Source organism: Hesperophylax consimilis, chromosome 22 (genome assembly GCF_061612785.1).
Source record: "Hesperophylax consimilis isolate HC1 chromosome 22, BYU_Hcon_1.0, whole genome shotgun sequence".
Taxonomy (NCBI): Eukaryota; Metazoa; Arthropoda; class Insecta; order Trichoptera; family Limnephilidae; genus Hesperophylax; species Hesperophylax consimilis.
In genome coordinates, this window is record NC_142857.1 from 24,826,227 (window position 1) to 24,853,908 (window position 27,682).

At 37.8% G+C, this 27,682-nt stretch overlaps 1 protein-coding gene across 1 annotated transcript; it reads right to left on the reverse strand.

Moving 5' to 3' along the window:
- Positions 1-2,374: 2,374 nt before the first annotated feature.
- LOC149413340 (NPC intracellular cholesterol transporter 2 homolog a-like) lies at positions 2,375-13,631 on the reverse strand. Its single transcript, XM_089644886.1, has 4 exons — positions 13,394-13,631; positions 5,596-5,697; positions 4,935-5,116; positions 2,375-2,520 (listed from the first exon to the last, which is right to left on the reverse strand). Exons 1-4 carry the CDS (start codon positions 13,476-13,478, stop codon positions 2,437-2,439), a joined length of 453 nt encoding a protein of 150 aa, XP_089501012.1. The 5' UTR covers positions 13,479-13,631; the 3' UTR covers positions 2,375-2,436.
- Positions 13,632-27,682: the final 14,051 nt, after the last annotated feature.

Here is a 27,682-nt window from a genome sequence, read left to right on the forward strand (position 1 = left end):
GGTATCCCTAGCGGATATCTAACATTTGTACCCGTTGAGTGCAAGGGTATCCCGTACCCGTTGAGTGCCAGGGTATCCCTAGCGGATATCTAACATTTGTACCCGTTGAGTGCAAGGGTATCCCGTACCCGTTGAGTGCCAGGGTATCCCTAGCGGATATCTAACATTTGTACCCGTTGAGTGCAAGGGTATCCCGTACCCGTTGAGTGCCAGGGTATCCCTAGCGTATATCTAACATTTGTACCCGTTGAGTGCAAGAGTATCCCGTACCCGTTGAGTGCCAGGGTATCCCTACCGGTATCTAAAATTTCACTACCGCCGTGTTAGAATGTTTGAGGACCAGACTGAAGCGCAAAATTCACATAGGGACACCCGCCCGTGTATTACTCGGCGAGCCGTTCCGCCAACCAAATCCGTGTGTGAATTCTACGCTTAATGCCACGAGCCGCTGCCGTCGGTAGAAGTGCCTAAATCGTTATCTCTCTCTCTCTTTTGATATTCCGCTCATTTTCTACGGTACCGTTAATCGAAACCAAGCATTTAGCTACGAAATATGGTTTTAAAAACGATCGATGGAGTGAAATATGTACAAAAATCTGCATGATTTAAACCAGAGGTTCCCAAAATGGTCTATATGGACCCCCAGGGGTCGATATCGGCTTGCTGGGGGTCTATGTCAGCGAGAAAAAAATTCGGGGGTCCACGAGATTCAAATGGGGGTACATACGAGCAGACCCCCATTTACCTCAAGTCAATATTTAGGGGTTTCGTAAATGACAATAAACCCAACACAAATAACACAGTTTACGTAATACTAATAATAGACTGAGAATTTACTTATTTGATATTTGTATTTTTATATTTCGTAAAGTTGTTAATTGAGGTATATAAATAAAATTATACGTTCCTTTTCTCGTCATTATTAATATATTGAAGCGAAACATTGCACATCGGAAGCCGTGAATTTTCCTACATTCCCAACTTGTTTTTGAAAAACGTCCAGGGTAATAATGACGTTCAACATTTAAATGTACTTCACACAGACTTAAAAACTAAGTTTGAGGACATTTTGACTATGGAAATGAAACGTTGAAGAATCGGAAATCATGTGACAAGAAGAAATGGCCGGAATAAGCACTAACAAAGAACTAAAGGGGTAGCAAGAAATTCCCGTTGCTTATCCTGCTTCATCATTATTCAGAAGAACCATACCGCCACCCGGTTGTTGGACAGGCAAGGGAAGGGAATCTTCTTACGAAAAAGAGAAATGATTATCACATGGGACGTTAATAGTTTTAGGAAAATTCAATATTCGGCAGGCAGGGGGTCTACGGAAAAAAAATATTTGGCAACTGATCTACGGGGCCAATAAGTTTGGGAACCTCTGATTTAAACGATGAATGCAGTAAAACGATGCATAGAGGAATAATCGAGGCGATCTATTGTTGCATGTTGTACCGAGATTTATTGATGTGAAATTTCTGAAAGGTGTGTAAACATATATCTCATGTGTTGCACAATATTAAATAAGGGAATCTGAAATTAAAGAATAGTGTGGATGCTAAGAACAAAATTTATTGAGGTTATTTATCAAAGTACTTTATCATCTATTAAATTACATTATTATCAAGTTAAATAGCAAGAGACTCTACGTTTATTATTAAAATCAGGGCATGTTCAGATCGTTAAACTAAATCTGACTAGTGATGCGAATTTACAATTCTAATATGCTAATCTGTGGATACTAAAAATTAAAAGGATAAAGTTTCACATCTCAAATATTAATCTTGCTTTGATTACCTAGGGCGCCAGCTCTTCCCAATCATCTTGTGAAGAACAAATTTATAAATTAAAGTAAACCATGTTGCGAAATCTAAATTAGCATGATGACAATCGCTCACGTGTTTAATGGCGCAAAACCTCTTTGGAATCCGTTCCGTGACGCACGTCCTGACCGCTGTCCAATCTCCCTAGAACTGCTCGCAATCTCTGATGTCTATGATTATGTACTCGGCCGTCGCTGTGTTCACAATTGCACGCTTCTTAAGTTAATCAGTTCTTGCAAGCGCATGACACCGGGGCGAGTAGTTTCAAATCGTTACAATGTGTTGTATGACTTAAATTCGGGTTTGGAAGAAATACACGTTAAATGCAGGAAAACGATCATTCGCGGAAAGATCGATCATGTTCAAAAAAATCTCTCTAATGTTACCTATTGTGCTCATCTCCATATACCATAATGGATTTTGATGCACTCAACTTTTGCCGTTACTAAAGTTGCCGTGCGCCATAATTAAAAGTGCACAATTGTACAATTATGAGGTGTGTTCATAATTATGTAATGAAGAATTTCAGTTCATTAAAAAAAATCTGTTTAATTTTTAGAGATTTATTTTATTTTATATTACATATTACGTTACAATACATATAACATATTTAAGCAACCTTACAGTCTACTTTAAAACACTGGAAAATTACACCATCATCTCCAAGCAGCGAAAATTCCAGATTCACAGCAATCTGAAATAAGGAAAAAACAATATTAAATAATAAATAATAATAATTGGATGACTTGTATAGCGCCGTTTTTGTGCAAAATCACCTCAAGGGCGCTAGTCTGCAATACACTAATAAATATTAGAAATGTGAAAAGGGTGAAGATATTAAGGAAGGGTTGTTTCACAGAAATTCAAATGTAACATTGTCATCAAATGTAACATTATCCTCAAATGTAACACTGTCATCAAATGTAACATATTCATCAAACTCAACATTGTCATCAAAAGTAACACTGTCCTCAAATGTAACATTGTCATCCAATGTAACATTGTCATCAAATGTAACATTATCCTCAAATGTAACAATGTCATCAAATGTAACATTGTCATCAAAAGTAACACTGTCCTCAAATGTAACATTGTCATCCAATGTAACATTGTCATCAAATGTAACATTGTCATCAAATCTAAAAATGTCATCAAATGTAACATTGTCCTCAAATGTAACATTATCCTCAAATGTAACATATTCATCAAATGTAACATATTCGTCAAACGTAACATTGTCATCAAAAGTAACACTGTCCTCAAATGTAACATTGTCATCCAATGTAACATTGTCATCAAATGTAACATTGTCATCAAATCTAACATTGTCATCAAATGTAACATCGTCATCAAATGTAACATCGTCATCAAATGGCCACTCAGCACCGTTTTGTTTTTAAATACATCTGTTTGAAGTTCACTTTTGTTTTTGCGAATGAATGAATGAATACAGATATTGGAAGTGGAAATTAACCCACTTCCCGACATCCGATCAAGCTGAAACTCGGCAGAAAGATTCGTTGTCAATGACAATTCAATCTATTAACTTTTGGTGGCAATCACGCATACACAAGCGGACATATACAAATTTCTCTGAAATTCAATGATATTACAGGAGTTAACATATGCAATAAATGTAGGTTCTAACCAATCGAGATTTGGCGCTATTGTTACTGCCGTTCAGTTCCTGGGGAGGAAGGTGCAATCCTCAGTCAAACTTTTTTTTATTTATCTAAAGTTTTAAAAGACATTTTAAAAGTTTACAGCAGTTAAGAGTCAGTTCCTGGGGAGGAAAGTTAAATCCTCAGTCAAAAATTAAATAATGTTCTCTTACATATCTATTAATAAAAAATACACCAATAAAAAGTAGTTTTAAGTAAATTCAACAAGAATAGATATATTTTAGTATAAAAAGTATCGTTTTTTTTTTTACAGGTTACTGTTTTTGACAATTAAAAAGTCCCCTTTAAGTCTGTTTCAGAGTTTGAACAAATTGTGATAAGCAGAAGAGGACAACTATCATGTTATTAAGCTTCTAAGCTTATTACAATTTGACAGAAAGCTAAAACACCTGGGATCTTTCAATTGTCAAAAAACAAAATAATGCTGAAGGCGAAGCTTAATGCTAAATCACTATTTTGATTAATCTTTATAACGAATTGGTGTACATTATGAATACCAACAAAATATGCTTTAGATAAATTGAAGGTTTTCCTATCGTTTTACTTGAGTAGAATACAAATAAAATAATAAATTACTCAATAAAAATTATAAATGCAAACTACTTAAAAAAATATTTTTTCAATAGAATTGATGACTTTTTCGCAAGTGAATTTCTGCCAAACGACCAGGTCTAAGTCATTTATTCAATGTCCTGCTTTGATAGATAGTAGGGTTGAACGACCTTGCAATTCTGAATATAAATACTAAGGACGGGTTGTTTCGTAGAATTTGAACAATTCATCAAATTTCAACGTTAATTTTCAATTTCTGTGAAAGATTTTTTCAAATTCTGTTTTTATTTCAGTTCTTTAAAGCAACTAGCCTGCAATGATATAGTAACAGAACTTGAATAGGATTTTCATAGAACTCGAAAATGAATGTTGAAATTTGAACAATTCATCAAATTTCAACGTTAATTTTCGGGTTCTGTGAAAGTCCTATTAAAGTTCTGTTAGAATATTATTAGGGACTAGTTGCTTGACAGAACAGAAATAATAACAGAACTTGAATAGGACTTTCACAAAAACCGAAAATTAACGTTGAAATTTGATGAATTGTTCAAATTCTCCGAAACAACTCATACTAAGGACGGGTTGTTTCGGTTTATTAACTTGAATAGGACTTTCACAGATCCCGAAAATTAATGTTGAAATTTGATGAATTGTTCAAATTCTCCGAAATAACCTGTCCTAAGAGCATTTTCCACTCTGAACGGTGCTGCAAATGTATTGTGTATTATTTTAAATGAATGAATTGTAAAACAACACAAGTTAATTAAATAAATTTTACTTGGGCATGCGGAGATTTAAACTCTAATCTAGAGTCTCACCCTTAAACCACGGAGTCCATTTATATTTGTTTATCTACTATATTCATAACATGTACCTTTGGGAAAATATCAACGGGCATAGCCAGGTGGTAAGTCAAAACTTCGTCCTGTGCTAATGGGCAGTACCCATTGGCAATGGAATTGCACCCATCTGCAAGGTCTCCTTCCAAAGGATAGGTGATGGTAAGAGGGCCTACTTTGGCTCGTACTTTGGGCACAAGGGTGTAAGAATTGTTCGCTGAAAAAGACAAAAAATTACTTATATTTTTTTATGTGCTTACATATTAATTCGACATTTGATTGAATTTTTTTTTTTATTATCTTGCTTTTCGGCCTCCCTACAGTCAGTCTACTATGTATGTTTAGAGAAGCCTCTGTAAGTTATCATCACAATCGATAAGTGTGATGTTTGGTAATAAGTTGGGTTTTCAAGCGATAGATGGCACCTGTCATAAAGCTTACTCCAGAGTCCGACAGATGTCACTAGAGTGTAGCAATTGACTGTGGGATATTATTGCCAGACAACAAGCTTCTAGAAACAGAGAATTAACAACCCTCGGGTAATGAACAGTAGAGCTAAATCCAGACTTATTTATTATAACGTAAATAAATGCAATTATAGTAAAGAACCTTTTACTTTATCAAAGAGTTCCCAACACAGAAATCTGCAAGTAAAGCAGAGATATAACAATAAGTTAGTGTTTGATGTTTACTTACAAACTCGGAAGGTGACGAGCATGTCTGCGGTGTCCACAAGTTCACAGGGTTCTACATCGCAACCGGCTATTTCCACAAATATAGGTTCAGCTCCTGCAGAACCTGAAGATCAAACAAACAAATATTATTTTTTATCTAATCATTGAAGACAACACGAAAATTTGAAACAGAACAATCAGAAAAAGATGGTCATATTATATGTAGAGCGAATGAATAAAGGAGAATATATGACACAAATCTGAATAAGATATGGTCATATTATATGTAAAGCGAACGAATAAAGGAGAATATATGACACAAATCTGAATAAGATATGGTCATATTAAATGTTTTTTTTTTTTTTTTACAGTGAATACCTCACAAGAGTCCCAACTGCTCCCGTATGGAGCCAGTGAGACTATGGCATCCCCAATTGGGGGATGTTGTGAGGCTGAAGGTAAGTGGGGAAGGGAAAGAGGAAGGTGGGGAAGTACCTGGCTATTCAGATCTAGTCACTAAACACGGCTAAAGCCATTTGGAGCAACGTTTCAATTCTGAATGGTGGTCTTACACCAGGGCGATACTGATAGTATCTTCCACTCTGGTATGTAGAGCGAATGAATACAGGAGAATATATGACACAAATCTGAATAAGATATGGTCATATCATATATGTAGAGCGAATGAATAAAGGCGAATATATGACACAAATCTGAATAAGATATGGTCATATTATATGTAGAGCGAATGAATAAAGGAGAATATATGACACAAATCTGAATAAGATATGGTCATATTATATGTAGAGCGAATGAATAAAGGAGAATATATGACACAAATCTGAATAAGATATGGTCATATTATATGTAGAGCGAATGAATAAAGGAGAATATATGACACAAATCTGAATAAGATATGGTCATATTATATGTAGAGCGAATGAATAAAGGAGAATATATGACACAAATCTAAATAAGATATGGTCATATTATATGTAGAGCGAATGAATAAAGGAGAATATATGACACAAATCTAAATAAGATATGGTCATATTATATGTAGAGCGAATGAATAAAGGAGAATATATGACACAAATCTGAATAAGATATGGTCATATTATATGTAGAGCGAATGAATAAAGGAGAATATATGACAGAAGAAGTCGGGGGCGCTTGAGGAAGACATGCCACAATCAAGTGAATCAGATACTTGAGTCCCGCTATTCCAAGAGTCAGAATAATAGAAGAGTATGAGACGATGGACGAATGAGACGATATATGAATGTGACGGAGTTGTTTGGCGGTACGTCCTTTCTGCCTACCTCAATGGGGAAACGGCGTAATGTTTAGTTAGTTACATAAAGATAGCAGCCAATAAAAAGTATGATAAGTAAAAGTATAATCAAGTATGTTACAGTTAAATATGACCGAAGTAAATATGGTAGGATTAGCTCAGTGATAGAGTAGCACCCCGCCAAGGCTAAGGTTCTGGGCTTAGTATTTAGATACGACCGTATATTTTTCTGATTAGAAAATCGCTAATATTATATTCAATGATTAAATATACTGATCGAGCGTAGGGAGTGTGGCGAACCCATCGCTCAGGGAGTGGAAACACGACCTGCAATAGCCATCCCAAGCTAAGGTGTGGGATACCGTGCCCAGGGCTGAATGACACTGGGGAACAGTGTCAAGAACGGTTCCTCCGAGACACAAGGTCGCATCTCGGAGTATACAGACCTTACCCCGGCATTCGGGGCTCTGCTGGGGTGGACCTTTTATTTCCCTAGATACTCGTGGGACCAAATATGGACTGCAAAAACAAAGACAACACTGACGAGGGACCTTTAAGGAACCTAGGGGGAGTGGAAGGAGGAGTTGAGGCCGCCTCGGTGGACTCATCCCTCTTGGGGCCTTTGAGGAACCAAGAGGAAGTGGAGAGGAGAGATGGGACCACCCTGGTGGACTCTTCCCTTGAGGGGCCCTCTGGGAACCGTAAAGAAGGACCTCCGACGGACGCAACGCGGCGGGATCCCCCAGGGGATCCAGACGTGGAAATGCAGGGACCATCAGGGGACTTGGAAAATAGCGCATGTCGGGATAAGGAAGGCCACTTTCACGGTGCGCCCTCCTAACACCGAGGAGCGTAAATAGGAGGAATGATCTAAGGATTAGGCAGTAATGGCTAAAAACTTACAGTTCATTCAAATAAACTTGCACCGCAGTCCGGCAGCAACTGCAGTGCTTAGCAGTAGAGTCACCCGGGACAGTGTGGACGTCGCGCTGATCCAAGAACCCTGGACTTATAGGGGGAAGGTCAGAGGACTAAACATGAACCAAGGTCTACTCTATTATAACGAGTCGGGGGACAGACCCAGGGCCTGTATTCTCATCAGAGGGATACCTGGCACACTGCTACCCGAACACTGCAGTAGGGACTTAGTGGCTGTGAAGCTACAGGTCACGCTGGACCAAAGAAGCAGGGAAGTAGTTGTGGCATCAGCATACATGCCCTATGACTCTGTGGAACCACCACCCTCAAGGGAAATAACGAGACTCGTCCAAGACTGCAGGGAGAAGGGTAGGGAACTGATACTCGGAGCAGATGCTAACTCGCACCACACTGTGTGGGGGAGTACGGACATCAACAAACGAGGACAGGACCTCCTGGAATACCTGATGACAGTGAACCTTGAGATTCTTAATAGAGGTAGGGAACCCACCTTCGTTATAAGTAACAGACGGGAGGTGATAGACCTGACCCTAGGAACATTAAGAGTCTCAGGATGGAGAGTATCGGACGAACCATCCCTGTCGGACCACCGACACATAGAATTTAAACTAGAGGGAGAAACAAGCAAAACGGGGACCGATACATATAGGAACCCAAAAGCAACTGACTGGACTAGATACTCGGAGGAACTAAATATAGGAATGACAAGATTCCCAGCTAAATACGGCTGCCCCGAAGAAATTGAGGACGCAGTAGAAGTACTGAGGGACTCAATGATAAGGGCATACGAAAATAGCTGCCCTCTGAAGACAAGTACCAGGGACAAAACACCGTGGTGGAGCAGAAGACTGCAGGAGCTACGGAAAATAGTAAGGCAAGCTTTCAACAAGGCCAAAAAGTCAGGAAACTGGGATGCCCACAAGCAATACCAGAAAGAGTACAAGGTGGCAATCCAGAAAGCCAAAACATGCTCCTGGGAGAAATACTGTGGGGAGGTGGAAACCATCCCACAGACTGCAAGAATCCAAAAAATTCTTGCAAAAGACCCAGGGGCAGCAAAAGGCCCATTCAAAAAATCTGATGGAGGATTTACCAACAGTTGGGAGGAGGAGTTGGAGGTACTGCTGGGGAAACATTTTCCCGGCTACAAAAAGTTAGAAGCAGATGATACCGGTCCACCACCAGCCCGAGTTACACGGGAAGGTAAGGACTGGGACACTGCGGCTAAAATAGTTACTCCCTCCAGAGTTAAATGGGCAATCAGAGGGTTTGACCCTTTTAAAAGCGCAGGAGAGGATGGAATCTTTCCGGCACTTCTACAGAGGGGCCTAGATACAATCCTACTTCCGGTGACGAAGATCCTGAGGGCATGCTGTGCCCTCGGATACATCCCCATACCATGGCGGAAGACAAGGGTAGTGTTCATACCCAAACCGGGGAGAGCTGACTACGACCAACCAGGTGCATTCCGCCCAATTAGCCTCACCTCATTTCTTTTGAAGACAATGGAGAGGCTAATGGACAGGCACATAAGGGACGGGGCACTGAAAGAGAAGCCCCTCCACGAGTTACAATTTGCTTACCAAGCAGGTAAGTCAGTCGACGCGGCACTGCACAGGTTGGTGTACAAACTGGAGCAGGCACAAGCGACTGGGGAACTGGCGGTAGGGCTATTCCTGGATATAGAGGGAGCATTTAACTGCACCACTATTAAATCCATTGATGAAGCGGCAGAAAGACATCGACTCGACAAAACCACCAGAAGGTGGCTGAGGAACATGCTCTCAGGCCGGATACTTACGGTGACAAGGGGTGAGGTAAGCATCAAAGTGCTGGTGACACGAGGGTGTCCACAGGGAGGGGTCTTATCACCCTTGCTGTGGAGCCTGGTGGTGGACAACCTCATCCGGAAACTCAACAACAGGGGCCTATATACGCAAGGGTATGCGGATGACATTGCAACCATAATAAGGTGTTGGGATGCAGACACAACCCGAGGCCTTATACAGTCAACACTGGCAACCGTGGAAGAATGGTGTGAAGAAACAGGACTGTCAGTCAACCCAGACAAGACAGAACTAGTAATCTTTACGCGTAAAAGGAAACTAGAAGGATGGAGCAATCCAACCTTCTATGGAAAGGAATTAGAACCCTCTGACACGGTTAAGTACCTCGGAGTCATCATAGATGCCAAACTGAGCTGGAAAAACCAGGTGGAAACTGTAGGCAGAAAGGCCTGTGCTCTGATGTGGGCAACTAGGCGAATCTGCGGCAGAACGTGGGGTCTCAAACCTAAAATGATGCAATGGCTTTACACAGCCGTTGTAAAACCAAGGATCATGCACGCAGCCCTGGTCTGGTGGAGGAGAACAACACTGAAAACAGTGATGGTCACACTCAATCACATACAGGGACTTGCATGCAGAAGCATCACAGGAGCCATGAGAACCACTCCAATACTAGCCATGGGAGTGCTGCTGAACCTACCCCCACTAAACATAGAAATAGAGGGGGCGGCGATGGCGGCAGCCTACAGGTTACATTGCAATGGCCAATGGAGAGGAGAGTTGCCCAGAAACAGTCACACAGAGATAGGAATAAGACTGAGGGCAATTAGTCCGACGGCTGGGATGAAGCAGGACGGCAAGCAAGCCGAATACTTCTTCGGACAGCTGTTTAAAGTGACGTACCCCACAAGGGAGGAATGGGACTCGGTCCCAGGTCCAAACTCCAAACAGGAACTAATCTGGTTCACAGATGGGTCCAAGATGGAGGAAGGAACAGGGGCCGGGGTCTGTCTACAGGGATCTAAGAGGGAACTCAGTATACCTCTAGGAATGCACTGCACTGTGTTTCAAGCTGAGATGAAAGCCATCTTAGCCTGCGCACAGGAGAATATGAGTATCGGGTACAGAAATAAGAACATAAATATATGTTCAGATAGCCAGGCGGCCTTAATGGCACTGGAAAGTAACCGATGCGACTCCAGACTGGTGATGGAATGCAGGACTATCCTTATAGAACTGGCGACCATCAATAAAGTAACCCTGCTCTGGGTACCAGGACATAAAGGTATTGAGGGCAACGAGCGGGCTGACGAACTAGCAAGGAAAGGGGCGAAAGCACCACTTGCGGGATCCGAGCCGGCCGTAGGAGTAGCAGCTTGCCACACCAAACTACATATCAAGAGGTGGGTCAAATCCCAACACTGGAAGGAATGGAAGAAGGCACCCGGAATGAGGCAATCTAAAGTACTCATAAACGGACCGGACCCTAACCGAACCAGGCAACTACTCGATATGGACAGAAACTCACTGAGGGAACTGGTAGGACTATTAACGGGACACTGCCATCTCAGGAGACACATGCAACTGTTGGGAGTGGAAAACACCAACATCTGTAGGAAATGTGAAGAGGAGGAAGAGACTCCAATTCACCTATGGTGCCAATGTCCCGCTCTGCTGGGAATAAGGCTCAGATACCTGGGAAGACACAGTGTGGAACCAGAAGACATCGCCACATATCCAATGACAGCCCTGGTGAACTTCATAAAAGGGACCGGGTTACTGGCAAGGGAATGAGGTAAAATGGGAGATAGTACAATGGGCCTATGGCCTAAGTGCTCGCGGGGAACGTAAGTAAACCGCCTCCGACTTAAAAAAAAAAAAAAAAAAAAAAAAAATATACTGATGTCCATTATCAAAATTGGACATCAGTATATTCACATTTTATGATACACACGGTTTCACAGTTTGCAGTTTGGACCTTTTGATAATGTCTACGGAAGACAAAACAGCTGTCAGGCATAAAAATAATTGAATAGCAGAACTTATTAAAATATATTTAATATTGAATATTAAAAACTTCAAATAAAAATAAATTCATTGCCATAAAATAAAATTGTACAAATGTACTTCATTTTGTGGCTTTTAATATGTTTTACTATGTTCGGGGTATTTAGCATGATCGATCGATACAGGTTTTTTATTTTATTTATTTATTAATTTAAACACCCTGATGGGCTTTTACATTTTATATATTTTACATAATATACTGCATAATACAGTGACAACAGAAGGTTTTTAGTTTTAAAACATCAACACAAAAATAACAATTTTTTTTTAAGTTCACAATATATCTACAAGAAAACAACAAATATACGCAATCGCTCTTTAAATATGCTACATAAAAATTTCATTGAGGTACCTCTTGAACACAGACAAACTTATATTAAATATGTCGATATTTGAGGTGAATTTGTTTCCAAGGGTGTGAAAGCGAGAAATAGGTGTATGTATGTGATAGTTGGTACTAAAGTTATTGTTGCAAATAATATATTTAGCCTAGTTGCCCGAGTATGTACTTTGAAATCTATGAGTTGCAGGAGTTCACAACAGTCTAGTTTGGAGTGAATAATCTTAAATAAAAAAAGTTAGGTCATTTATTTTTCTTCTGTTTTCTAGGGAATGTATTTTAAGTGTATTTAGTAAGAATGTATAGTTTATGTGTTGAATAGGTATGTGTAATTTGTAAGTTAATAAATCGTAAAAATTTATGCTGCACGCGTTTTATCAATAATGTCAGTAACTTGTCATCGTTCCCGAGCACGACTGCAGGTCGCTAACATGAAAACGATTAAATTGAGAATACTTAATCGTTGCAAACTGTTGTTTGGTCTTGCCATGCTCGGGAACGTTGACAAGTTACTGAAATTATTGATAAATCCTTTATTTATTAACGGACATCGTCCAAATTACAAAATAATAACACGAATAAAGTAAAATGAAAAATACAGGAGTAGACAAAGGTACATGAGAGCAAAGACATATGGTAGATATAATATAAGAAAATAAAGTTACAATTCGAATCAAGTCAAGACTACGCCGTGGGTCAGGACCACGGGACACTTATAATATTCCGTCACTTGTTTAGCGACTGGCAAAAATCATTTAGACTTATCCCAAAAAATTTAAGGTTTTGACTTGAGTTGACCAGTCTACACAATCTGGACAATGGTGAATAATATCCATAATTTGTCGAATGATGGTTGAGGAAGAGCAGTTCATTATTTCTGAGTCTTTGCGAGGGGATGTTGAAGGGAATGAGTTGCAGTAGAGTAGGTAAATCAATAATACCATTTATAATTTTGAAGAAGCAAATGAGGTCATTTCTTTCACGACGGACTTCCAAAGGAGAGAGGTTTAGAGTTAGTTCAATTTCATCATATGAGTATTTGCCTTTTTCTAAACCTAGCCTCCTAGCAATCCCTCTTAAGAACCAATGTTGAACAGATTCAATGCGTCGAATGTGGACAGAATAAAAAGGAGACCAAATAACACAAGCATATTCAAGATGGGGGCGAACCAAGGAGCAGTAAAGAGTTCTAAGGGTATTTACGTTTTTGAAGTCCGAAGTGATTCTAGTGATGAAACCAAGTAGTTTGAGGGATTTATTAACGATTGCAGTGATCAACTGTGCTGGATAACCAGGACAACTTGTCTCAGCATAGTGATTAACAAAAGGATACATTTATTCATTCCCCATTTTCTTCAGAGAATATTAAAAATATTGTTTAGTGAAAATTTACATTTTTGGACGATGGTAGCTGACGTCAAACAAATTGTAGCCAGGATGGCCATGATGGCCAGGACGAAAGAATTTTTAGAAAACATGACCGCTGGGAACACAACACTCTTTTCAGAATTATCTGCACAACTAAAATCTAACTGAATATTATCACAAAGTCATCGATTATATTTATACTGTTTTTTAATCTTATCTTTCTTTTAATTAAATACTAAATCTCCGTCCGTAATGAACACCTGTGCATTATTACAAAGTATTTCCTGAGATATGAAGGAGTAATAGATAAGGAGCTACTTGCAGTATGTTTTGTTTTCATAATAGTATTTTCTAATCATCAGCAATTCTTTGAATATGTAATTTTTATTTCTTTTGAAATTGAAATATTTTTAATGAACTAGAAAAGTGAACTTAATTGAAATTTGAACAGGATAATATTTTTAAAAAATAGAGCTCACATCGCTTACTATACTGTATTTGTGCCCTGTTTTTGCTGTGTCAACTGTAATTTTTTATGAAATATAAATTTATCCGGACTCTCAGTATCGTCGTGGTGAAAGAACTCATTCATTGAAAAAAATGAAAAATGTTTTTGGCTGTGATTAGTGACTAAATAATAGCATAATGCATCACGTAAAAAAATGTATTTATGTAATTGTGATGTATTTAAGCGATAGATGGCGCTAGTCATAAAGCTTACTCCAGAGTCCGTCAGATGTCGCTAGAGTGTAACAGATGCTTGTGAGGTTATAGTGACAGGGAACAAGCTTCTCGAAACAGAGAATTACCAACCCTCGGGTGATGAAAAGTGTAGCTAAATCCAGACCTATTATTTGTAACGTAAATAAACACAATTATAAGTAGAACCTTTTAATTTTTAACAAAGAGTTCCACGCCTTAAATCTGCAAAGTAAGACAGATATAACAGTAATTAAAACCCAAATCCAATTATCAAGATACAATACGCATCAATGAATATATTAATGTTAATTGATCGAAGAAAAGAAATAATGATAATGCCTTTGTGTATTGAAAAATTGTAAAAATGAGAGATTTCTTACAATCAAACTGAATACTACTCAGTTTTGTAAGACACTATGTAAAATACAAATGTAAAAACAACTGAATAAATAAATCATTTCAAAAATAAAACTGAATGGCCAGGTACATCTCAATCTTCCTCAATCTCATCTCCTTTCCCTCTCCACTCCCCTCAGATTCCTAATTAGAGCTGCCACAGTTACACTGGATCCAGCTGCTGTACTTTTATGCGGTATCTAATTATTTGAATTAGTTGTTACCATATAAGTACCCATTAATTGTAACAATATTGTTAACTACATTACATAGTTTGAAGAATTTAAGGTACAATTTCTGGAAATCATCAGAAACGAGTATAAAGAAGAAATCGAGGAATTAAAAAATAAAATATTAACTCTAGAAAAAAAAATTGATACGAAAAAAAACAACAACCTTGAAAAAACTCTGGAACAAAACGCCGTAATACAAAGTGAATTTAAAGAATTACAAAAACAATTGGATGCTAACGAACAACACGAGATCATTGGGATACCAGAAAAAAAACAAGAGAACCTGACGAGATTATCAAAAGGATCTATTCAGAATTAAATATAGTAAGCGACGACATTGAATACGCCACCCGAGTCACCCCCAAGGAGAAAATTGAAGGAAGACCGCGGAATATTATAGTAAAACTAAAGGGCAGGAATCAGAAAGACGAAATCATAGCAGCAATCCGGACAAGAAGGGGCCTAATAGCAGAGGATATTAACTTTAATGGAAAACAACGGATCTATATAAATGAACATTTAACTCATAAAAACAAAGTACTCTACAAAAAGGTCAGAGAGTTTACCAAAATTAATAAATTCAAATTCTGTTGGATCAAAAATTGTAAAATTTATGTAAGACTTAATGAAAACACAAATCACCATTGCATAAATAATTATAATGATCTAGAAAAACTAAAAACATACAATATTTACATCAACTAACTTTCAATATCGACATCTTCAATTGCGAATTTACTAAATATAAAATGACCTTAAAAGAGTATTTCACTGATGTTTCTTAAATTGATGTTTCTGATGTTTATGTTTCTAGTATTTATATATTTATAATCCTGTTATGGTATGATTTATATGCACAACATTGTCTTCTTATGGTTATGGTTATGATATGATTTATATGCACAATATTGTCTTCTTATGGTTATGGTTATGATATGATTTATATGCACAATATTGTTTATATTCTTATGGTTACCAATGTATCGATAATCCTTTATTTTATATAAATTTTAGTTTTTTTTTTTTTTCCCCCTTTATTTTTGTTGTATTATTTTGTTCTATTATTTTATACAATTCTTTTATTTTATATAATTATAACTTCACATTTCTCATAAATTTAATTTCTTCTAATGCTGTCTTACGTAAAGTCACAAGGAGGAAATCCGTAATTGGTTTTATTTTGGCTATTTCACTTATGTACAATCTGTAAAAATATAAACTGTTGATTTCCCAAAAAATGAATAAATAAATAAATAAATAATAATGAATTAGTTGGAATCGGGTTCCTTCAGTGTAGTAGGTACCATATAAGTACCCAATAATTGTAATAATATTGTTGAATACATTACACGGTAATGAGTTAGCTGTAATCAGGTTCCTTCAGTGTAGTAGGTACCATTGTTCTTTCAATATACTATTTTGTATCAGTCTTGTCCTAGTGAGTTTATAAATTCAAATGTAAAAGAAATACAATGTAAAGAAACGATAAACAGTGCAAATAACTTTAAAAAAATGATTATTTATTAATGAGTATTTAAAAAATTATAGCATTCATAATTTATTTGTATTAAAAAAATATGCAAGAAGCCAATTGAGAAGTTAAAATTCGAATGCAATATTTAGGCGCCGATTTTGGGAATATTATTGATGTGTTAAAATACTCTAAAAGATTATCATCTTTTATTTGCAGGTGGCCATGGGTAACATGACGCCGTTTCCACATGGGATGGCAGGGGAAGAGATAGATTGGACCGCCATACAACTCTGTCTCGGCTCACTCTTCTTATTTCATTCACATTCACATGTACTCTTATGCTAATGGCTAAATAAAATAAGCTAATGGGACCCTATCTTCTTCAGTCATATTTAACTGTATCATACTTCGAATAAGAATTACCAACCTTGTCTTCATTTTTCTCATCGCGTGCGAGATCTAGTTAGAGTCTAGTTAGTTTCACTAGTTAGCATTATACAGCGGAAAATAAGTACTTTTCGTTAAATCGTTCCCATCCACTGAAGAGATAAGCCGATGGAATTGTATTCTGGGCGTGTCCGTGTGCCTCAATTTCTCCTCACTTCTCTGCCAAATCTGCTACTATAGGTCGAAATTTGAGGCGAACAACACATACTTGGGATTGTGTGTATTAGTGCACATATGTACACATTGTTATGAAAATAACATAGGATTATTTTATTACAGTAAGTAAGAACCTGTCAAATCTGTGATTTATCTTGTCTATTGTTTATGCTCTGGCAATAACAGGAAGTGATTAAAATCAAAGATGGCATCACTTCCCGGCCGGACAGAGAGGAGGGAGAGCGTCCGGTCGGGGGTCAATTATTATTTCTGGTGGGTCTGAGGATCTGATCGAAAGATATTTCATGGATTTGTGATTAATACCGAAATGTTCAGTTTGTGCTTGTGATGTTTTGAATACTCACATAAATAAATAAACGAAACGAACGTGCTCCAAAAATTTTTTTGGTTGGAATAACAACATAAGATTTATTGACAGGCGGGCTTGAAGTAAACATGTTCCCACGGGAAGGAAGAAAAGCAGAGATCGATGGGACAGTCGGGTTTTGAACTTGGGTACGTTGACAGCTCCGAGAAATCGATACAAATCAGAAGTGTTGTGTGAAATTACAGTTAATTAGTGAATTCAGATGGTGTTAAAAGTATTGTGGAATATTGAATTAAAGTGAAATATTATTGAACCGGTGTTTGTGTGAAGTGAGAGTGGTTGTACTCAGTGAGGATAGGAATAATTGGATAATTTGTAGAGCGCCGATTTGTGAAAAATCACCCCAGGGGCGCTAAGAGTTGGGCGATCGCGATTATAATATAAAATGTGTTAAATTAAACGTGATTTCGTAAATATGTAGTTCAAACTAAATTACTTGTCTTAAAAACATGAAAATAATAATAATAATGATTGCGTTTTAAAACAGAGTGAACGTATTTAAAGGCAGGAAGTGTTTAATAGGGCTAGGGAGGAATTGATTTGGCGAGATGGCATTCTACCCACGGAGACCGTAAACCAGAGAATCAAACAAATCATAAAACTCGGGTTCGAATCCTGACAGAGATTAGGGAAGTACAATTGTATTTAGAGAATTATTTAATTACCTTTTTATAGGCGTAGGGAGGGGACCAAAATTGAACAAATTGCAAGGATTTCGCTAAAAGGAGGAAAGAAGCCGATAGGGAGGAGATCGAAAAACTAAACTGATTTAGCTATATAGTGTAACCAGGTAAGCTTCACGCTGAGAATGAGAGATGACTAACTGGGTGAGTTTTTTTAATATTATTTATTAAATTCCAGAGGACCCTTTTAAAAGACGGATACAACCGAGGTACAGGAACTAAGTTTACGACACCTGCCGCCCAAATAATGTTATCATCAAAAGGAATGTGCTAGGCGAACTGTCAATCAGCTGTGAGCGAGAGACGGGCCAACGACCTTTTCATATGTAGGCCGATAACTTTTGTTTTAGGGGAACGCCTTGGACCGAGGGTCATATCGAGAATTTACCTACCTGCCGATCTGTTATTCTTTTAAAACATTACGAATCAAATCATGACGTTGTCCCTGCGATAGATATTGAATCGCCGACGAAACATTAAATACCTATTACAAATTAGGCCAACCAATATAAATTCGCAGTATAAAAATACCTATCTACAGAGTACCTACCACAACACTGGCGTACAATTGAAACAGCGAACACTATGAGGGATAGAGGCGTATAGGCTACGGCAGTGTACAGTCAGTCGAAGGGGAAATTTTGCTAGCGTATGACCGCCCGAATAGAAAGCGATCGGATGCAACCAGACAGAACAAAAATGAATACTTTTCTTCTGTTATTTGACTTTCTAATAAGATACTTTCATCTATTGTTTGACTTTCTAATTTAAAAATTGGGATGCACAAAAACAAATCTAGAGTCAAAAGAGGGAGATGGTAATCTCCGAAATAAAATTACCAACCGAACAACTTTTCTCAACAGGTACCGTTCGAGAGGTAGGCAGCCTCTTTAAATTAAATGCCAAAAATCAAACCAATTATCCGTTTATACCTACCTGAGAGGATAGGTATTCAATAGAAGTTACCCATACCTAATACACGAGAATGCTAGTAACCTCATAAAATAATTACTGGAACCAAATACTAAAATACAGACAGTCCTCATCCTAAATTTGGCATTTCGAATAAATCTTGCATATATTTCACAGGATAATTGGCTGAATGGATAGGCACACAACCTATCGATAGAAGCGGGCTAAATGTCGACAAGACCGTCGTGTGTTATCTATGTTATTGACCTAGAAAGGGATGTAGATTCCCGACGACGAGGAATTTACAGCGTTTTCTAGAGGTGGCACGTAACTTAGGACCTTACGTGTCACATTTTCGCGACTAGATTCGTGACAAGGGTTGTCATGGTTTTCCCCTTCTACACTCAGTAAAGTAGATTTTCCTGGAGGTGCATGAGGTTGGGGCAATTCTGAAATTGGTAAGGAGACCTGGTTTTCTTTATTCTGGCGTGACGGTTGCCGATTTGGAACAAGGGGAGACCCGGCCGGTTGTGATATCCAGACACGCAGATATCGATCGCCTTGTTCAAATTATCATCCATCGGTTTTGTTTGGTAAAGAGGAGGAGCCAATCTTAGCTTGAACAAATTCATTTCCTTTCCTCTCCTTCCCCTCCCAAAATATATACATGGATGGCGCCGACAACTAACACCATAAATTTATCGTATGTTTATCACACATATAAAATCTAACACCTTGTTATACTCACATTACCCTACGATAGATAGAATCACGTAGCTAGTTGGGGAGCAGGCGACTTAGAAAATAAGGTTTATGAAATCGCTTTAAAACACAGCGGTAATGGATTCAACTCACTCTATCTCAAAAGAACCGAGGGATACCACACATACATAGATAACTAGGTTTCTATACCGAGAAACAAAAAAACCAACACAACGTTCGGTGAAGCCTTTTTATACTGAACCGTCACGTGAAATGATTACGTTCAAGATCGTAAACCATGTAGACAAACTAGAGTGCACACACTTGAAGGGATGTGTAATACAGAGAGGGGCAAGGGTTTGTAAAGACGGCAGGGAGGACATTCCTACCCCGGATATATACATAACCAAAGCCTTATGGAAAAGTTACCTATGGGACTTAAAGAAAATTTATCGTAGAAAGAAGAGAAGGAAGAGTATGAAGAGGACAGATCATTACATGCTTCAAGTTTAGAAGTCTAATAATATTTCCCGCGAGTGGAATTCGCCCCGGGTGGCGTGGATAATGAAAACGTATTTTGCCACGTGCGGCCGTGGAAGTAATCAGAGTTTATCCAAGTGATCTGTGGTTATTTCTGCCGATAGACTGTGTTGCATTGAGCATTTTTAAGTCCCACCTTGCCTCATGGAAGGGCAACTTACGGATTAACCGTCTACTCCTCTTGGCTGGACCTCACTGGGCCGTTGGCCAGCCACATCCTGATGCTGTCGTCTACTCCTCTTGGCTGGTACTCACTGGGCCGTTGGCCAGCCACATCCTGATGCTGTCGTCTACTCCTCTTGGCTGGACCTCACTGGGCCGTTGGCCAGCCACATCCTGACGCTGTCGTCTACTCCTCTTGGCTGGTACTCACTGGGCCGTTGGCCAGCCACATCCTGATGCTGTCGTCTACTCCTCTTGGCTGATTCATCTAGTCCACCATTCGCGGCACTCAGCGTTCGTTCCTCATAACTATATACGTTCATATTATTTTAGACAGGGTAGATAGATTCTACGTTCTGGTCGATGGGGGTAAGTTTTCACCTTTTTGTATATCTCTGTGAAATTTATCAAAATATAACTTGTTACGGTCAGTCCAAAGGTTAACAAGAATACTTTCATTTTATAACCTTGCAACTTCTTTTCAAACATCATGTAGATGGGATATAATTTCCCCGCCCTGAATGGAGAATTATGCTCTACCGTCGGTTGGTCAGTTTGGCGAGTTCTTTGGGACTCTGGCGCGTTTGGTCTATCGAAGACCAACAAAGTCAAACTTGGCCACCCACTATTCAATCCTCATAACAGTCAATAATGTACCTGAAAACCTAACACTTAACCCAGCCTATTAACACCACATTGGGCTAAGTAAGTATCATAACATAGTGGTGAATACCCATACATAACAACATTTCTGACAGATATTTTCTTGCGCAACTTCTCTGAAAAACAGTTTTTGTCTTTCTCACGCCTACATATTATTATTAGGAAAAGAGGGACATCAAGTACCTATGCATTTGTAATTTTATCAAATTTCAATAATATGAAAATAACAGTTTTTTACAGAAATGAAAACCTTTTTATTATTTATATAAATAGACCGAAAGTAAGTCATTAATCATTTATGCTTATGGCGAGCTGTGTTCGCTTTGGTGTGTGTTAGGTCGAAAAAGAACATAATAAAATAATAGGTTAGGTTAGGTAAGCTTCGGTTAGATTTATGGTTTGTTCTTCACTGTTCTGTTTCGTAATGGTTCCGTTATCTCATTGTTCTGTCCTGTTTCTATCACTGTTCTGTTTTATCGCTGATCTTTTTTGTCACTATTCTTTTTTGACGCTGATCTATTTTATCAGTCTTCTGTTTTGGAATTTTTATTTTTGCACAATTCTGTTATGTCACTTTTCTGTTCCGTATAGTCACAGTTCTGTTTTATCAATGTTCTGTTATGTTATTGTTCTATTTTATTAGTTCTCTGTTCAGTTTTCTTACAGTTCTGTTGTGTCACTGCTCTGTTATGTCACTGTTCTGTTATGTCACTGTTCTGTTATGTCACTGTTCTGTTTTGTCATTGTTCTATTATGTTACTGTTCTATGTAGTCACTATTCTGTTTTGTCACAATGCTCCATTTGGCACGGAGCCAGCCCTGCGTGAAACCAATTTTGCGGCGCCCTGGAAACAAACCAGCGTTTCGTCATTATCTCCCTTTAGGGAGAATTTTAGTTGAACATTAGAAACCTGTAACAAAATAAATTATTAATAAATAGGAGATTTAAATACAGCTGCTGGGCAGACGCGTTCCCAACCAAGACTTGGATAAACCTCACCCCATGAACAAATTGCTGTGACCTATGGAAGAGGTAGCGGTAACCATACCTCACCATAACCTTAACAGAACTTGAATACGCATCACAAGTGTGGAACCCAGACTATGCAATACATAAAAATAGAATTGAAAGTGTTCAAAATAGATTTTTAAGGTACCTTAATTTCCGCTCTTTTCGATCTCATATCAGTAATGAAGACTCTGCAAAGTTCTTCAATATACAGACGTTAACTTTCCGAAGAAATATAGCAGATTCGGTAATGTTATTTAAAATTACACACAATTTAATCGATAGTCCTGATCTTCTTCAACGCCTATTATTCCATGTTCCCAATCGCAACAGCAGACAGTCGCTTACTTTTAATCTCCCTCATTGTAAGACGAATTCCAAACAAAACTCATTTATCTACAGATCCACACACTCTTTTAACTTAAATTATAACCATATTGACATATTTAACTCGACTTTACGCGACATAAAACAAAAACTCAACAAAACTCAAACTAGAAGTTCAATTCCTATATATTCCCGTCCTTTGCCTCTTAATCCTTATCCTATATTTCCCCCTCCTCCCCCCCACCCTCCTTTATTTTAATATTTTCTAACTAAACAAGAAATTAATTTAAGAGAACATCTCTATGCCATTGTACACCATTGTAACACCATTAACTATTCATCAGTGGAAAGTTCATAATTGGCATAATTCATAATATTATTATTGTATCATTATATAATTAAAGATTTGCTGTCAACTTTTCCAAATAAATAAATAAATTATTGTAGTCAGCCGTACTAATTTGGTCATGAACTCACCCGTGGGGAAAGTCACGTAATGCCTAATTGCACTTAAAAGGTTTTTATTATTACGACCAAGACCAAAAAACTTGTAATTTTATTACAAAAAAATTATAAATTGAATTAAATAAATAAATACCAACCTCCCCAATTACACCTTATAAACCTTGATGTTATGTCTTTCTAAAAATATGAAAATCTTATAAATAACAGATAAAGCCGAACAGCGACATAACACAACATGGTAAGAAAATACGTAGGTTAGGTTAGTACGTAAAATAAAATGAATAATATTTGTTGTCCGTTTTACAAATGGAAATTTTATAATTGGCATTGCCAGTCTGTAAGTGGTTTTGTTCCCTTTAGTCTGTGGGCACTTTCCGTCGTTGAGTAGAGACTTGCAGCCGTCGAGTTTGTTCTCAGGGAGTGGTACTTCCATTTTGAACTTGAACCACCCAATGAAGACCGTAACCTTGGGAATCAGGGTGGCACTGTCTATTGCTGAAATCATAAACAAAGCAGTGTTGCCAACAAGAAAAGAGATACTGCAAGTGGTTCCATGGCAAAACAGGACAATGACAAAAACCAAAACATTGAAGAAAAGTTAAGAAAAAACTATTATTTTATCATGTTCTGTTTTGTCTGATTATAGTAGCATTGTGATTCATTTTTGGGTTACTATGCAGTGTTGCGCTTACCCCTTTTTTTGCCAACGTTTCACGGGGGCAAATGGTATTTTTTTTTTAAATTTCTCTTCGTCTCTCCACAAACTTTGTTATTTTTTATTATCATTACTCATGACATATTCACTAGTTAAGATGAACCATTCTAGGCCAAATTACTTAAGTAATAGGAAATTAGGTTGTTTCACAGAATTTGAATTCATCATATTATTTATTACAACGTTCATTTTCGGGTTTTGTGAAAGTCCTATTCAAGTTCTGTTAGTATATCATATAGGCTAGTTGCTTGACAGAACTGAAATAATAAAAGAACTCGAAAAATTCTTTCAGATAACTGGAAAATTAATATTGGAATTTGAAGAATTGTTCATATTCTCTGAAACAACCCGTCCTAAGATGTACTTGTATGATAATGTATATGTCTAAATAAACCAATAAATGAAATGAATAATTACGCATTATGAAGTTGACCACCATTATTCCTTCTCTCCCATGCACAAAAACGCACGGCTCCTTCTCACACCCCTCCACATCCACACTGATAGGTGGAGGACCATCATCACCTGCCAATATATAAATATATATACTGTCTATTCCGCTTGGGACACAAAAACGCACGGCTCCTTCTCACACCCCTACACATCCACACTGATAGGTGGAGGACCATCATCACCTGCCAATATATAAATATATGTACTGTCTATTCCGCTTGGGACACAAAGACGCACGGCTCCTTCTCACACCCCTCCACATCCACACTGATAGGTGGAGGACCATCATCACCTGCCAATATATAAATATATATACTGTCTATTCCGCTTGGGACACAAAGACGCACGGCTCCTTCTCACACCACTCCACATCCACACTGATAGGTGGAGGACCATCATCACCTGCCAATATATAAATATATATACTGTCTATTCCGCTTGGGACACAAAGACGCACGGCTCCTTCTCACACCCCTCCACATCCACACTGATAGGTGGAGGACCATCATCACCTGCCAATATATAAATATATATACTGTCTATTCCGCTTGGGACACAAAGACGCACGGCTCCTTCTCACACCCCTCCACATCCACACTGATAGGTGGAGGACCATCATCACCTGCCAATATATAAATATATATACTGTCTATTCCGCTTGGGACACAAAGACGCACGGCTCCTTCTCACACCCCTCCACATCCACACTGATAGGTGGAGGACCATCATCACCTGCCAATATATAAATATATATATACTGTCTATTCCGCTTGGGACACAAAGACGCACGGCTCCTTCTCACACCCCTCCACATCCACACTGATAGGTGGAGGACCATCATCACCTGCCAATATATAAATATATATACTGTCTATTCCGCTTGGGACACAAAGACGCACGGCTCCTTCTCACACCCCTCCACATCCACACTGATAGGTGGAGGACCATCATCACCTGCCAATATATAAATATATATATACTGTCTATTCCGCTTGGGACACAAAGACGCACGGCTCCTTCTCACACCCCTCCACATCCACACTGATAGGTGGAGGACCATCATCACCTGCCAATATATAAATATATACTGTCTATTCCGCTTGGGACACAAAGACGCACGGCTCCTTCTCACACCCCTCCACATCCACACTGATAGGTGGAGGACCATCATCACCTGCCAATATATAAATATATATACTGTCTATTCCGCTTGGGACACAAAGACGCACGGCTCCTTCTCACACCCCTCCACATCCACACTGATAGGTGGAGGACCATCAAGAAATATTCTAAACGATAGTGAAAACCCTATCAAAATCTATTTCATAGTTTAGAAGATCTTAACACAGAAACAGACTTAGATTTTAATAATTTTTTTCTATGAAAAATTAAAATGAATTATTTATAAAGATTTGACCGGAATGGAATCGAATGGAATTCGGAACGGAATGGAATGGAATCCCGTCTGATTCCTTCTAGACATGAGTTCGATTCCGATTACTGCTGTGGTATTATTAGATTTTCAAATATCATTCGTAACCCGAAATGTTTGCCTTTCTTAATTAAAACTTAAATTTGTTAAAATTGATCATATTTACTGTTTGAAGGAAATAATTATTGCGTCCTTACATTCGTGGAAAGGAGTGGCCATAGCTGTAGGAATGAAAGTCAAAACAGTGATGATGATAAAGAGTTTCAAAAACATTTTGTTAAAACTTTATGAAAAACTCTAAACTTATAAATATATAACATGCCCTACTGACATTAAAGTACATTTTGAAGTAACGTTTTTTAACTACACTATTTACCGTGAAATTACTCATTAATAGAAAACTATTAAAGAAAATAGAACGGGGTTACTTTGGACATAAAGGGTTTCAGCGTAATTATATGTACAAGTAACAAAGTTTCAGGCAATACGTTAAGAATACTAAGAATTCATATTTATTTTTTTATTAGAAAGTTTTCCCTTTTTTACAAAACAATCATATTTTATTATACCTACATATTCCAATCAAGTTATAAAATTTTGGATTATCCCATGTAACTACAGTTTTGTATTTTTTTTTTTTTGTTAACTAACTTTTACAGAAATCGATAGTTTTAATCCGAGATTGATAAAATTTTGCACACTTAAACTTTCAAAACAAGAGGAAAATCACTGTCTACATCAGATTTCGTATAATCCGGCATGAAACCCGGGCAAAGCCGGGGACTGACGTTAATTTTTGTGTAAACGTGTTGTGCGAAAGGGTTGAATAAAGTGAAATAAAGCAATTTATGGAAATAATATTTTTTGTGAATGTTTTCTCCTGTTTATGGTTGTTTTTAATTACAAGATAATACATTTCTTATGGCGCGATCAAGTGTTATATACAGGCCATGTTGAGTGTCAGGTAATAGAAGGGTATGTATGAAACGATGTTGAGGAATGGCGAAGTACCTGGATATCTAGTCACTAAACATGACTAAAGCCAATTCAAGCAATCTCTCCAGCCTCTGAAGCCAACTTAGACTTAAATATCTCTGTGATATAACAATATATATTTGTATAAAGATGCCAATAAATGAGCAAGATATGCATTGATAATGCAAAGTATTGCCCACCGCTGAACAATGTATTGTCTTGCTTGATATTAGTCTTCCCAGGTAAGATGTTGACTTTCAATATTGCTGTAATGTATAAGACGAATTCACAACACAGAAAACGATCTCCTGCAATAACTCCACCAAACTTGACAACAAGTCGACAAGTATAGGTAAAAAACGAAAATCTTCAAATCGGTGTAAAAACTTGCTATTCATATTGGATTGTTCGGTTTCACCTGACCAGCCCAAGAGTGACTCCATTCTACTGCACTTTGAATGTAATAAAAACAAATATTTTTTTATTGGTTTATTACTCATACTTATATTTATTAAACATAATAAAATTAAGAGAAACCTACATATAATTGGTCGAATTAATGTAATTTGTTGAATATAGTTACTCTATTATTATTTCTGTACCCGTGTTAAATCACAGAATATTATTTAACTTCCCAAGAAGAAAATTAAGAAGTTTTATGTACACATATTAAATACAGCTATTCATTTTCTAATAATGTAATAAAATATCTACCACACAAGAGTCCCAACTGCTCTTTACTGTCCGGAACCAGTAGCTATGGGTTATGTTTTAACAGTAGACGTCTAGGTAGGTGATTACTGCAATCAATTATATTCGGATGATTTGTATTTTTGTGTAGCGCCGTTTTAGTGAAAAATAATCAGGTGATGTGTTAGGGCTGTTAGGTGTTATGTATTAACAGTCTCTTGGTGCCTTGGCAATTCGGCGCAGGGAGCGGACTGCTCCAATTGCGCCCTCATAGAGCCGGTCCTGTATTTCAAGGCTGAATGAAGTGGGGAAGAGGAGGTGAGTAGGTACCTAGCTATTCATATCTGGTTACTAAACATGTTTAAAGCGATTTAAAGCAAGGTGTTTATTGTGAATGCTGGTCTTACTAGAGCTCACTAGGGCTATACTCAACAAACATATTCACAACTCTTAGTTGGACTCGAAGTCATTAGAATTGCTTCCCAACTGCTCTTAATCCTCAATTGTGAGGCTGGAATCCATTGGGATGTGAAGGATATGGGAAAGAAAACATAAAAACTAAAAAAAAGAACTAACCATCACGCCGTATCGCCGCTAGGGTAGACAGAGAGGACAGACCGCCAAACAACTCGATCTTGGCACAAACTTCTTACCTCATTCAAATTCATGCATCGTCTCATACATACTTTTCTATTATTCTGACTCTTGTCATGGCCCGACTTAAGTATCTGATTCAATTGATCATGCCATGTCTTCCTCGGGCATCCCCGACTTCTGCTACAAACCATCT

What these genes read in the sequence shown, in the direction of transcription:
- LOC149413340 (XM_089644886.1), bottom strand. Translation starts at nt 13,478, where the DNA reads ATGTTTTCTAAAAATTCTTTCGTCCTGGCCATCATGGCCATCCTGGCT. An exon ending in AGCTACCATCGTCCAAAAAT is followed by an intron (nt 5,698 to 13,393) that starts GTAAATTTTCAC and finishes TTTGATCTTCAG; the next exon opens with GTTCTGCAGGAGCTGAACCT. An exon ending in CCGTTGATATTTTCCCAAAG is followed by an intron (nt 2,521 to 4,934) that starts GTACATGTTATG and finishes TCCTTATTTCAG; the next exon opens with ATTGCTGTGAATCTGGAATT.